A 14,075-nucleotide genomic window follows, 5' to 3' on the forward strand; every position below is an offset into this window, starting at 1 on the left:
AATAGGGTCACTTTCTTTCTCTTCAGGAGAATAGTTGACCGCAAGTTTTAACCAGAAAATTGATTTCAAAACCAAACAAGCCTACGTGCAAAACCAGCAAACTAAAAACCTATTACAAACCATATTACCATTTCTAGATACTCTTTCATAATGTTTATGGATCTCAAACTAATAAAAAATCCGAGCTGGAAAAGAAATTGACCAGATCAACTTGATCTAACCAGACTTAAAATGGGAAAAGGGCAAGGCTAACACACCGTTGACTTTAAAAACAAAAAATTCGTTCCAACTAGGAAAAGATTATGACCGATTAGAAAACGTGTACTTAAGTCTCCCATTGCAGTCGGAGGCAACCCAAAGGCTCCTCTTCGGATAGCTATCTACCCGATGGTAGGGGGAGGGTGCCACTCTTTCTCCCTGAATCGTACCCTTGATCTCTTAAATACTGAACATCAAGCAGATAGGCATCAAGTACCGTTTGGGGAGTCTTTGGTATGGCACGGCAGAGGTCTGAACCCGCGTCCTTGCAAACCGTAGCTGAATACGTATATTGGCAAAAAGCGTTCGAATCAATCAGAACCTCTCATCTGTAAAAATTGCTAAAAAGGGGTTTGATTAAAATACAATTCTCTTTTATCTTGACCCAACTGTGATTAAACTTTCATTTAACAAAAATGTTGAAAAACTTAGCAATTCTAAAAAAATATATACAAAATCAATGGTATCGTAAATCAACATCTATTCAGGATCAGTTTGCAAACAAAGTAGAAATTTACATAATGAGTAAAATCAAACTTAAAGTCTATTCACGATAAGTGTGCACTCTTTTTTCATTTACCTATAACTTTTGAAGGAATTCTTCAATCTTTATAAATTTGGTATCATTGGAAAGATATTAGTGAGTGGAACAATTTGAAATAAAAAAATTTTTAAAAAAATTCTAAAAATGAAGATGAAAATGAAGAAGAAAACAATGAAGATCTTGTAGAAGAGTGCCATAACTATCATTTTCACTGGAGAGATTCTTTGATTTTAGGAGATAATCACTGTGAAGAAATTTTATTAAAATATTTATTCAATATAAAGTTATGATACAAAGTTCATAAGTGATTGACCCCAAAAAACAGCAAAAAACTGCAGAAAACAGCGTTTTTAGACTTCAATCAGCTTATAACTTTGTTTGATATCTTTTGACTGAATGATTATTTTAGAGAATTTTTTTCACAGTGATGACGTTCGATGATTAAGGATTCACTTCAGTGAAAATGATAGTTATAGCACTTTTCTACAAGATCTTCATTTTTTTCTTCTTCATTTTCATCTTCATTTTTAGAATTTTTTTAAAATTTTTTTTATTTCAAATTGTTCCACTCACTAATATCTTTCCAATGATACCAAATTTATAAAGATTGAAGAATTCCTTCAAAAGTTATAGGTAAATGAAAAAAGAGTGCACACTTATCGTGAATAGACTTTAGGGTATATTGTAAAATGTCTTAAATAATTCCCATTTCATTAGCCATTGTTCTAAGCGCCTTGAGAGATTTTCCAAGAAGTCGAACGTCTCTCCATTTCGCACTCCAAGTCATTGAATTGTTTTAAAAGTCCGTATAAAGCACATGATAAAATGCCGGTACCTACGCCTGTTAGAACGAAAGCTGCTACTGTAAATGTCACAAAAACCATGCTTTTGGTTCACGTGGAAATGAAATTGTTTTTATAATACTGCAATACTGCTGTCAGAAAGATGGATTCCAAAATTATGAAATATGAAGTCCTTGAAAAATCTTCCACGTTGACAAGATGAGTTTCTCATCCAAAAATAAAAGTCTTCTCGACAAAATCTTCCTTGCTAACAGCTTGATGGCGAAACGATTTAATCTTAGGGTAAAGTCTTTGAATAAAAACAGGTTTTCCTTTCATAAAAACCGAACATAGAGTTTTAAAAGTAGCTCAATCAACAAAGCATATACTACCACACGTCCAAGATAACAGGATAGAAAGTATCAAATGCGATCAAGTGCGACTCATCTCAATACTGGAAAACGATCACCACAAAAATAATCAAAATAAAGGTCCAGTCTAAACTTGGCAGATCGTTATGATTGTTATTGCAAAACATGCGAAACAGAACATCGAGGAATGTTTTAATCAATGCAAATTCAAACAATCGTATCTCATACCCTTAATTGAAAAGTGCAGATTTGTAGAAAGAAGAAAGATGAAATATTCATTAGCCAGTATAATGCTTGATGCTTAGGTTATGTAAAATATTCATTACTTCGAATATTCTCACATGAAATATTTAAGATGTTTTTTCCATCATATTCAAGCAAATCATATCGAAGGCTTAAGGGAAAGATACTCTGGTCCTATATTTCTTGTGTGAGCCATGAATACATTTTCACTTTCTCATTCCAATTTTAGGTTTGAGTAAAAAAGATTTACTGTGAAAGTGGTTGGCCACATCATTAACTCTGGTCCTACAATGTATAGCAATGTGCCCTCCCGGTTATTACCATAATGGCTTTATGGCAACTCCTGAACTTGGGCACAGGATTAACCCTGGTCCTATATATTTCTTGTGCGTGCCATGAATATATTTTCACACGTCTATTCCAACTTTAAGATTGCGTAACTGATTATGAATGTTAAAAAAGATTTACTGCAAGTGTGGTCGGCCACATCATTGCCCACAATAATTTATTCGTTGCAGGTCTCATACAGAGTTCTTGCCTGAACCATTCCGTATAAAACGTAAAACATTAAATCTTAGACAGAAACTTCAGTCCAGAGTTCGAGATAGACTAACACTTCTCACTTCCTGATTGAATCATGGTATAATTGTTTACAGCAAGCATCTCAATTGACTATTCCAATCATAACATAAATAGTCCAGTAGAATTTATTAGCGCCTTAGAGAACCTCCGAAAAAAAGCCCACCCTCGATGCACCAATGGGAAAAAAGCTTAAGAATCTAATTTGGTAGTTCTGATATCCTTCAAGGAGTTAAAGTTGGATAACTGCATTAATATCAAAACGCTCATCTAGTCCTGGTGGTGGTATGAAAAAGACTTTTCGACTCTTTTTCAATTTTCGGTCAGAAAATCTGTCGACCGGGCTCTTTTTTGGTAGTTAGTGATTCTATTAGAGACAGTCACCTTTGTTGTTGTCATCTTATTAGCGACAGCTAAAGACAACTTACAACTTACAACTTACTTATTTAAACTAATTTTACCAGTGAGACTAAACATGAAAAAAAAAAGAGCTAACCTTATCAGGAATCTTTGATCGTATCGTCTTTATCCGCATATCCCTCAACAACAACTGTTCTCGCCTCATTTTGACCAACCTCTACAACTTCATCAGGGAAAACATCCATCCTTAACATCTCTATACACCTGGTTGCCACCTCAAAAAACTCTTGTTCTTCGGCTGCCGTAAAATCAGACAAAACGTAATCCACCACGTCCGATTTGTTGATCGGTCGACCGATACCGATGCGTAAACGACGAAATTTCTAATAACAAAGTAGAAATCTAAAACTGTTTAAATTCAATAGAATTTATTGGCAAAGATTTCATAAACGTTCCTAACTGAAGACCGAGAATACAATTTTAACGTTATATCATAGGTTTTACTATAGTCCAGAACGAATCTGGTGTCCATTATACCAATATTCGTAAAATTGAAAAAAAAAATTTGAAAACTCACATCAGTTTTGAGGGATTGTATGACTGATTTCACACCATTGTGTCCACTGAAAGAAAATATAATAATGGCTCTTCTAGGAATGAATATTTGGTGTGTACCAGGCGTTTATATCTTGAATTTGATACCAAAATAAAAAGAAAACAACTTAAACGTCTTTAGTATGGTCCGAGTACCCTAGAACGCATTTTTGACTTTTTCATGTCGTTTCAATATTCTAGCAGTAAGAAAAAACTTACTTGGCACTCCCTTTAAGTTTCCAGCGACATTTTCCAAGGTTTCGATCAAGTTCATCATGTAACACTGTGACCTTGTTGATGTCTACAGACAAGTCTGAAACTGCAAACAAAAGTTGACCATAAAATTACTTGTGGTCATAATTGTACTTATTGTTTACCCATTTAATTTCAACTCATTTAAATCTTCCGATTACAAGAATATTTTTCAATTTTTTTTAGCCATAGCCATGTCCATAGCAAAAATAGACAAAAAGTTTTTTTTTTCTTTTTCGTTTTTCTTCTTCATTTTAGATATTTCATCGATTTTTTTATTATAATCATATTCCACTCCTGATAATCTTTCCAACGAGCACAAAATCGCTAATTAATTCAAATTCTATCAAAAGTTATTGAAGTTTGAAAAAAGACTGCCAGCTAATTTGAAATAGACTTTAATTTAGTATTTGTATCGATGTTACTATCCTTCTTGACAGATTCAGATTCGTGTAATTTTGTTAGCTTGACTACTACTCTCATCGAGCCTTCCAACATTCTAAATTATTTCTGTATATCAACTAAATAGTTTTGTCAATTTCATGGGCTAGCTTATACCTATTTTTTCAAGACTTCTTCCATTCAAATTCATTGGCCATTTTGATTTGAACAAGATAAATTGGTGATCTTGCACAGACAAAGATGTTGTGAAGGCTTTATATTTTCTTTCATAAGACCATGATAAGTTATGTTTCTTGGCTAACGAATCGCATATTCGCATGCCAACACTATGACGACTGTGTTTTGCAAAATGATTTCCCAAACCAGCAATCTAAATAAAGGTAAAAGAAATTCCAAAGTTTATTGGTTCCTGTTAACCAAGCATTAGTCTACACAAATTACCGCTCCAGGCTTTTAGGCCTTACTTTTGGTATATAGGCACTGCTATGGTGCCAAGAATTCGATTTTAATAGGATTAAACATTATAGAAATTATACATAAACAAAAGATGTTTATCAATAGAGATTTAAAATAAAAGAATGTTCAAAACACAGCTAATTGGAATTGGGTTTCCAAACTCTCTATTGTTTCATCAAAACCTCAGTGCGCATGCGATCTATACGGAGAAATTCAATTCAAAACAAGAGCAGTGCGCATATCCCGAAGAGTAGGAGTTTTAGGCTGAAAACAAAGGAAGATATGACTTAGCCTAACCAACCATACGACACCTGATGAACCTAAGAATTCTGTGTGTGTATTCTTGGCCACGGCGTGACGTCACAACATTGCGTAATGCTCCGCTGTAAGAGTCTACCATTTTGAACTGGGTGAAAACAATCTTGAAATCTCGTGGCTTTTCAGTTGGAAAGCAAGCCAAGATGGGAGAAAATGCAACTGAAAAGGTTACCACGAACCCCATTTCATCAGAAAATTATATGGAGAAGCTTCAAAAAGAACCAAGGATTAGATATAAACAAAAACTAGAACTTATTGGTAAGTTAAAAAGCTGAAAACTTGAATAATAGCAACTCTGTTTTATGCTGTTTGTTTATATTTATATTGTCACATAGTGAGCAACCTATATGCTTTTATGACTTTAAGTTTTGTTGTAAAATGGGAGCTTGTCATTACTTATACTTATACTTTACTTTAGGTCTGGAACGCTGTCCCTTTGAATTGCAAATGGAGGAACAAAAATGGACTTCTGATCCAACTCAATGGCCAGAGCATACATATCCCCACCTTTATCATTATTTGATCAAATCTCCAAGTATGTAATTTTTCTAGCAATGAATTATTTTACGTTCTATTGTGTTTGTATCCTGTCAATCCCTGGACACCGGCCTGCACCTGAGTAGCTAGACTTGCCCGAACTGCAATCCACGCACCACACAGGCACAGCAGCTGTCTGTTCCTGGACATACCCTGTCACTGTCCATCCTAACAGTTATATGATGCTTTGTTTTTTTTCACAGGAATTTACTCTCAAGAGGCTATGGAGAAGTATAAATCACTAGAAGCATTTAAATTCTACATTGCCGGCTGGGTACAGGAAATAAAGCACATGAAAGTCAATGATGTCATTCTTGTGATTGCTGATGTACGTCCTTCCTACAAAACAACCAACAAACCTCATTCTGCTTGGGTTGTGTTGAAAAATTCTGGAAGCGTTGTATATGGTCACTGTAAATGTATGGCAGGGTAAGTGTTAGATAAACCTACCTAAAACTGACATGTATTTTTCATATTTTTTGTAGCGAGGTAAATCTATTTTGAAGACCAGAAAGAAAATTTGTTTACCCTTCATTCAACTATGCACATTTAACTTTTTTGTGCATGGTTGATTGTTGGTACTTGTTGATGAACTTTGAAAATTTTAGAACTACACCATTAAAATTATTTTATGTCCTGTCATTACAGTAATTATTATTGTACATTTTAGATTGGATGAAACATGCTCACACGTTGGAGCAATCCTCTTCAAAATGGAAGCAGCAGTTCGAATCGGCTTTACAAGGGTTACCCCAACTGACTTACCGCAGCTGTGGAATCAGAATTTTACTAAAAATATTGACGGTGCTTTAGTTGCAAACATCATGATTTATTCTGACAAAGCAAAAGCAAAGCTCAAAGCATCAGAACAACCAACACCTCCACTCAAAGCTGTGAAACTTGACTATTTTGAAGATTTCTTAAAGAATGTCAAAGAGCACTCACCAGAAACTGTGGCATTGAGTCTTTTTGGGGAACACCAAGAGAGATTTGTGGTACAAAATCCACCACAAGAAACTCGCCCAAAGTTACCGCAGTCGCTTAGATACTTGTACAATTCAAACAACGTGAATTTAGCTCTTGATGATTATAACCTTTTAGTTGAAAAAACAATGGCAGACCTAAAGGCAGTGCCATTAGAATCTTATGTGTATGTTGAGGAAGCTACACGTAACCAATCATTAAGCTTTGCATGGTACCAGCAAAGAGCTGGTAGAATAACTGGATCGACTTTTCAGAAAATTTGTAAATCAACGCCTGATAATTTCAACAAAAACGTCATAAAAGGAATTTGTTCAGATAAGATCAAACGTATCAATGCAAGGCCTCTGGTTTGGGGACGAGATAAGGAATCCGAAGCATTAGCCTTATATTGTGAATCTCAAGGCAATCCAAACTATATTGTTGGTGATTGCCAACCAATCATGAGCTGTTTGGACTGTTATACCCATAGTGACTTCGATATGAAATCATTTGGTTTGTCAATCTATTTTCCTTTACCATGGTTTGCGGCTTCCCCTGACTCGGTTGTTTATTGTTCCTGTTGTTCATATGGGGTAGTGGAGGTCAAATGCCCGTACACAATAGGTAACAATGAAAATCTTTCATTGAAGCAAGAAATTCTCAATGACAATTTTTATGTGAAATTTTGTGAAGCTACTGGAAGCTATTACTTAGAACAAGATCATCAATATTACTACCAGATGCAACTCGAAATGTTGGCAACTGATACAAATTATTGTGATTTCTTTGTTTGGACCCCTAAAGAGTATCTTACTATACGTATTGATAAAAACTTAGAATTCCTCGGAGAAAAAGTTTATCATTGTGACATGTTTTGGCAGCGCATCATTCTACACGAACTTTTGACTCGACAACTAGAGTTAGAAGTTATCCCAGATGATACACCTGAGGATGGTGAGAAATGTAGTATTTGTTCAAATGACGAAGATTACATGATGAAGTGCAAAACCTGTTTCAAATTTTTCCACCCCAAATGTGTTGGGAGAAAAACACTTGCAAAACCAGGAACTTGGAGTTGTAAACCGTGTAGAAAAAGCAAGAATTGATTTTCTATTCTGCTCAAATTCGAGGGACTTTTTTGTATTTGTATTTTTTATTGATTCATCGACCATTTGATCGGAAGAGAAACTTTTTTTGGAACACCCTTTATGTCTAGTTTATATTTTTTATTGATTGATCGACTATCTAAGGCTCCATTTGTAATCAAATGTTATTTCTTGAATCTACTGAGAGATAAAACTTGAAGAAAGACTGATTTCATGTTGTTCAATTACTATTTTGTCCTATTCCTGTCCCTTTGTCGGCTATTGAGGCATAAGTTGAACAAGATGGGAAAACTTGCCCTAAGGGAAGAAATTATTGTGGGAATTTAATTTGGCGGATCACGGTAAAAAATTATTCTTGGCAGGAATTTAATTTACCGGATGACAGACTTTTAAATCTAAAATCAGGGTGAACACATTTGATATCGCGTTCTTTTAAGGATTAAATTGTGAAAAATCGGACATAAAATTTAAAAAAATTAAATTTGGCCAGCTTTTAATGAATGCTAATGGCAGATGGCTAAATAAATTAAATTTGGCAGGAACTTTTAAAATTTGACAAATTTCAGACAAATCCGTCAATTTATTTCCTTTAAGGTATGCTTTTCAATCCAATTCCACACACTACCCTGCAAATAAATCAAGATGAATTGAGAATCATTAAGTATCTTTAGAGCTACCAGGATAATTGACCGATCAACTTTGAAAATTTTTAGTAAAAACTACCGAAAATGTACCCTGAAACTACTTGAAACCCTAACAAACAAGTTTTGATTGATTTGGTCAACTGTTCAAAAATCCTTACCTCCCTCACATCAATTTTGAAAAGCTGATTCAACTTTTTAATTTAACCTGGCACCGAGTGAAACCTTTCTCATGCATATTTATTGGGAAATTCTCAAATAGACAGCCATTTTGGAACATTTTCTACTGAACAACAACAAATTGCTACACTACAAAATGCCACTCAAAAGTATTTTGATGTAAAGTCATCGAAAAAGAGTCTACTGTATTTTATTTTTGCTACTTCGGGGTAACTTTGCAGTGTTGGGCAGAAAAAGAATAGAATCTAAAATTATATTTTCAGATCAGGAGCAACAATGATATTCTATTGAAATTCACCAATGAAACTACTTTGATTTGGAATTTGTACTAAAATAAACATTTTACACATCTGTTCACATGATACACATTTTCTCTGAATAAAAATATAAAAAAAATAGTTAATGTAAAAAAACGTTGAAGTAAATCCAAGATCCAATCAACAGTTCATAGGTGTGTATCAATTTGTACATTAGCACACTGCATGATTAGCAATCAGCTACAAAGTGTCAGATATCAATCTAGTATTTGGTAGTGGTTTATCCTTATCAAATACTATACTTGCATTCAAATTCGTCAGGGCTGAACATACAACAACCAATTTGTCACAGTTGGCGATTATTGAAGAACTGTTTTCATCTTTAATACTTTTTATTAGTCGTAAGGGAATTATTCCTTTCAAAATAGTGTATCTATTACGTAATAGCCCGATTACCCTTTCAATGTGAATCCTCACCGATGCTATCTTGTGTGAAACTTCTACTTCTTTGGCTGAAAGTTGAGTTTTTCCCTTCGTGAAGGCAGGAATCAGCAATTCCGTAGAGCTTCCAGCAGCAAATTCCTCAACCAAGGTAAAGCCACGATCTGCCAATATTTGGTCACCAGGCATGTGAAACTTAGAAGTATGGAAGCCAGATTCCTTCACAACTTGTACATCAGAAGCTCTACCACCATAGCACTGAGATACATAATTTATCGCACCAAGGGGTGTACACGAAATAAAAACTTTGATGGTTGTATGTTTCTTGTACTGTGAGTAAAATTGGGCTCTTGCTAAAAGGGAGCTAGGGGCTTCAACAAATACCTCAAAGCAATCAATTATAGATGTCAACCTTGGAAATTTACACTTGAAATGTGCCGGTATAGTTCGAAAAATGTTGTCTCTATCTTGCATTTTAATGAGGCGTTTCAAATTAATGTACATAATATCAATCCAACTCCAGAAATAGTCTATGGTCGTTGTTAGTGAAACACCAAAGATCAGAGCCAGTAGTTCAAAAACAAGATTATGCTTCAATTTAATGATGGTAAGCAAAATCTGGTCCTCCATTGAATGTTTTGGTGGTTTCTGGGAAGGGCTACGAGCCTTCTTCAAATAATCAATTACAGATTTTAAAACCTTTGGTTTCAATCCTGTTAACAGTAAGCATTTTGCCTCATCATCATTAATAGCCTGATATCTCAGTCCAGAAGATGCCATTGAATGTTTCAATTCTTCATTCTCTTTTTTCAATTGATCCCTTTCCAAACGCAAATTGTTCATCTCCTCATAAATTCGTTTTAGCTCTTCAGAATGTAAATCATTTTTATGGCTGGAATGATCACATTTAGCTTCATTTCATTTCATCAGGCATTTTGATGTCATCACTTATTCCTTCATTTTCCTCGTTTATATTTGGAACGGCTTGACTTTGATCTGGCATTCGGATTGGAGATGTCGGTTGGAAATCAGGGCTTTGAAGTCGTAGCCTTCGTGACATTTCTAGATCCAAAAATTAAAGAGTTAAAAGCATAAAAATGGCTCAGTCAGGAATACTATATGTTCTTCTTGTCATTACTGAAACAAAAAGCTTTCTCTGATAGATATTATTATATTATTATTATGTGTCTAGTGAATTTTGAAAGAAAACCTGATTTTTTAATTCCCTGCTAATCAGCCAGTAGTAACCCAACACCTACCAAAATACAAAATAACAGTGGATTTTTGTAAACAAATTAAATTAAAAAATATCAAATTAAAAATATACCTTTGTTTTTAGTTTTTGACTGGCGTAAAACTTTCCTTTGATGTCTCTCTAGCTTTTGACGATGTGGACTTGCAACTGTTCTGTACTTCTTAGCCTTTGGCGATTTGGACGCGGTTGAAGACAATGGCTTTTTTGGAAAAATAGATGGTACGTAATCAGGGTCGGATGTCACAAGTGATCGTTCACCTATATTATATAATAAAATGAAGAATTCAGTTAATAATAATAATAATGATGAAAGGATAATTATTTTCACCTTTACTACCGTAAGTTGGTCTAATATCGACATCCCTCGTCTAAAATTCCGACACCCTTCTTTAGAGAAAGGAATAATATGAAAGCCTGAATCACTGATATAAAAAGGATTATTCCTCTCTGACCACTAAGCAAAGAAAAATCAGCTGATAAAAAGGGTGTCGGAATTAGAGGGATGTCGACAAGACCAAGTTACGGTACCTTGTCTCAACACACACTTCTCTCTTAAAAAAATCAAAAATATTAGCTACATAAAAATATCTACACCATGGAGAGCAGGTATACAATCACAACAAGTCACAACAATTTGACATGTTATACAGGGAAATGACCCACATAAACACTCCCACACATCCTAATTTTCTACCCCCAATGATTTCGTTTGGACTCTTTTGGACCAGAGCATCACTTACCTTTAATAAAATGATCAGAACAAACATAAGTCCAGACAGAATTAGGCGCCCATAATTTTCCAGGAATCACTCTACCATCAGGTGTTGTTGCAACACGATTGATTGCTCTTAACCATTTTCCTCTCTTCGAAGGATCAGTTGGTATCTGATAGTAACTCTTATCAGGATTTTTCAAATTATTGTTATGACAATAAGTGACACAACAGTTTTTTGGCATCTTGAGATAGTCAGTTCCACACAATTTCAGGCCAAAACTGCTTGAACAGGCTTGAACGATATACAATGTTTTCACCCGATTCAAAATGGTAGACTTTTACAGCGAGAGCAATTTTCGAAGTCACGTGACTATCCGTGACGAAGAATAAACGCGTTTTGAATACAGTAAATTTAAAACCCTTAACCATAGCAAAAGTTTCAATTGTAAAAATGAATGACAAAAATAATAAAGATTGCTTTGTTGCCAAATGCAAGCAAGGTTTGATAAACATATCCTGGATTTGTATACATGAAAAAAAACAAAAGCAAAAAAAAAGGAAATACTTACAATATTAAGTGTTTTAGAGTGTTGCATGTTGCTTAATTATTTTTAATTCCCTTGAAAAATTATTTTAAGATGTTAAGATTAAAAATGAAGATGAAAAATCAAGAAAAAAGAGAACTTTTTAATCCTTTAGTGCTAGAAACTCCATTCTTAGTACCATACAGATGTACTTTGAAGCCTTTCAGTTCTACAATTATTCACTACAATTATCTTTCACAAAGGTTGCCTGTAGGGAGTGAAAATAAAGATTTTTCACTAGTAACTTATGGCATGTCCAAAAAGGATATGAATTTGGTGCCGAAACTGGGGGCCTTAGGCATGGTCATTTACACGTTAGAAGAAGCGTATTAGAATGCAGATTTTAGAAATGTCTGTTAATAAAATTTTTTTTTGCCATTTTTGAGAAATTAGGGGAAAAGTGCTTTAAGATATCATAATTGATGACATCATAAAATTTAAAAGTCTCCGGTGAGTTAGGGCGTGTCTAGATTTGTAAAAATCACAAATTCAGATCCGCGATCAATAGCACCCATGCTCAGGGATTCAATTATGGATTTTTAGATGACCTTAAGGTTTCAGGAACGAGTTGTGACGTAATTAGATATCAACCTAAAAATTAATTATTAAATAAAATGAGAATTATGACGTCATCAAATTATGACGTCATATATTGTAAAATAGCTCTAACTCTATAAGTACAAGTCGAATCTTTGTCAAATTTGAACCAAAGATGAATCTTAATGATGCCAAGCTTTTCAAAGTAAAATTTTTTGAAAAATTTGATGACGTCAGCAAAAATTGCAAAAAATCAAAAAATGCTTTTTGCTAATATTATCAAATTTTTTGAAAAATTTGTTTACAAAAAGTTTAATTATATATATTATAGGTCACAACCTAATTCATAAACTTCAAGGTATAGAGGTACTTTAGAGCTCTAAGTGAATCTCTGAATCTGGCAGCTATTGGTCGAGGCCGTCCATATAGTACGTACGCAAAGATTTTCCAAAAATTTGATACCCCCTCCCTCTTGTACACAGAGAACAATAGAAAAGATGTCATTTAAACAATAGATGTACGCTTTTGCTAAACCCCCCTCTCCCCCTTCACTGCGTACGTATGGATGGCCCGTCGCGAAAACTTAGGGTAAACTGCTAGGTTTTTGAGAGTTGCCCTAAGTCACTCGAGGTGTCATTGGCATACCCAAGTCAAGAAGAGGAAAGGATTCTCCTCTTGCAGTATGTCGTCTCCCAGTCATCTGCATATCAGCCTTACTTTAGAAAATACGAAGATCTTGCTCCTTTAAACAAATCAAACGCCGAATCAATTGAACACAATTGAACGCAATCGAATAGTTGCCATCCGATTGTTAAACGTAATTGAATTTTAATAGAATATTACCCAGGAAGTGCTGTTCGATTGCTTTGATTACATTCGATTGTATTCGATTACATTTGAATGATTAAATTGCATTTGCTCGCATTAATGGTTCTCGCGGCGCCGTACTTACGCGCTCATTTTTTATGATTTTCCAATTGCGCATTGGTAGCCTACCGTAAGTTGGTCTAATGTAGACATCCATTCTCTAGTTTTGACTCTCTTATTAGAAATGGGAATAATAGGAAGGTCCGAATCACTGCTAGACAAATTTTTTTTGCGGAACGACCGTTTTGAAGGAGTGTAGATCTGCTAGAGACTGGATCTAGACTAGATCTGCGCGTGGCGAAAAAAATCTGTATATGTACGAAAATTTCTGAAAATGAGCCGGTAGGATGGCGAAATATCGACTTTGCTTTGTGTTGGATGGGATCAAAATTAGTTCAGCACTATTAGAAGTATTTGTTTTGTAACATACTTATTTTAATAGAATGTAATCTATATTTTGAGTATTATAATGTAAGATTTTTTATGAGAATTGCAACTTTTGCAGGGGCCGCGGCAGCAGGGGGGCCACCCGGGCATTGGCCCGACCAAATTTTTTCAAAGCAAAAAGAAAATTTACTGATTCCGCTAAATTCTGCGTAAAAACCTTGAAAAAGACCTTAGGTAGTCTAGAAGGGCTAATTTTCAGAAATTTCTCCCGTCGGCACCAACCATGGTGACACATCCTTAGACACTAAACCATGGCCCTACCACTTTCAAAGTGGAGCCGCGGCCCCTGTTTTGTACAAATAATAGTAGTATGTAGTGTCAAAACTTTGCTTTTTCCTCGCTTCTTCCAGATGTCTGGACCCAGTCTTTTTTTCTGCGTTTCATTT

At 34.8% G+C, this 14,075-nt stretch overlaps 1 protein-coding gene across 1 annotated transcript in view; it reads right to left on the reverse strand.

Annotated features, from left to right (window-relative positions):
- Positions 1–11,859, reverse strand: part of LOC136801035 (peptidyl-tRNA hydrolase-like) — a 30,048-nt gene extending 18,189 nt beyond the window's left edge. The window contains exons 1-5 of the mRNA XM_067057664.1: positions 11,824–11,859; positions 4,542–4,755; positions 3,951–4,050; positions 3,715–3,760; positions 3,274–3,520 (exon numbers count right to left, since the gene is read on the reverse strand). Coding sequence (XP_066913765.1) covers positions 3,278–3,520; positions 3,715–3,760; positions 3,951–4,050; positions 4,542–4,755; positions 11,824–11,850 — 630 coding nt within the window. The 5' untranslated portion in view covers positions 11,851–11,859 and the 3' untranslated portion in view covers positions 3,274–3,277. The remainder of the gene's footprint in view (positions 1–3,273; positions 3,521–3,714; positions 3,761–3,950; positions 4,051–4,541; positions 4,756–11,823) is intronic.
- Between the last annotated feature and the right edge of the window lie 2,216 nt (positions 11,860–14,075).

The sequence above is a fragment of the Clytia hemisphaerica genome, unplaced genomic scaffold (assembly GCF_902728285.1).
Source record: "Clytia hemisphaerica strain Z4C2 unplaced genomic scaffold, Clytia hemisphaerica genome assembly, whole genome shotgun sequence".
In the NCBI taxonomy this organism is placed as follows: Eukaryota; Metazoa; Cnidaria; class Hydrozoa; order Leptothecata; family Clytiidae; genus Clytia; species Clytia hemisphaerica.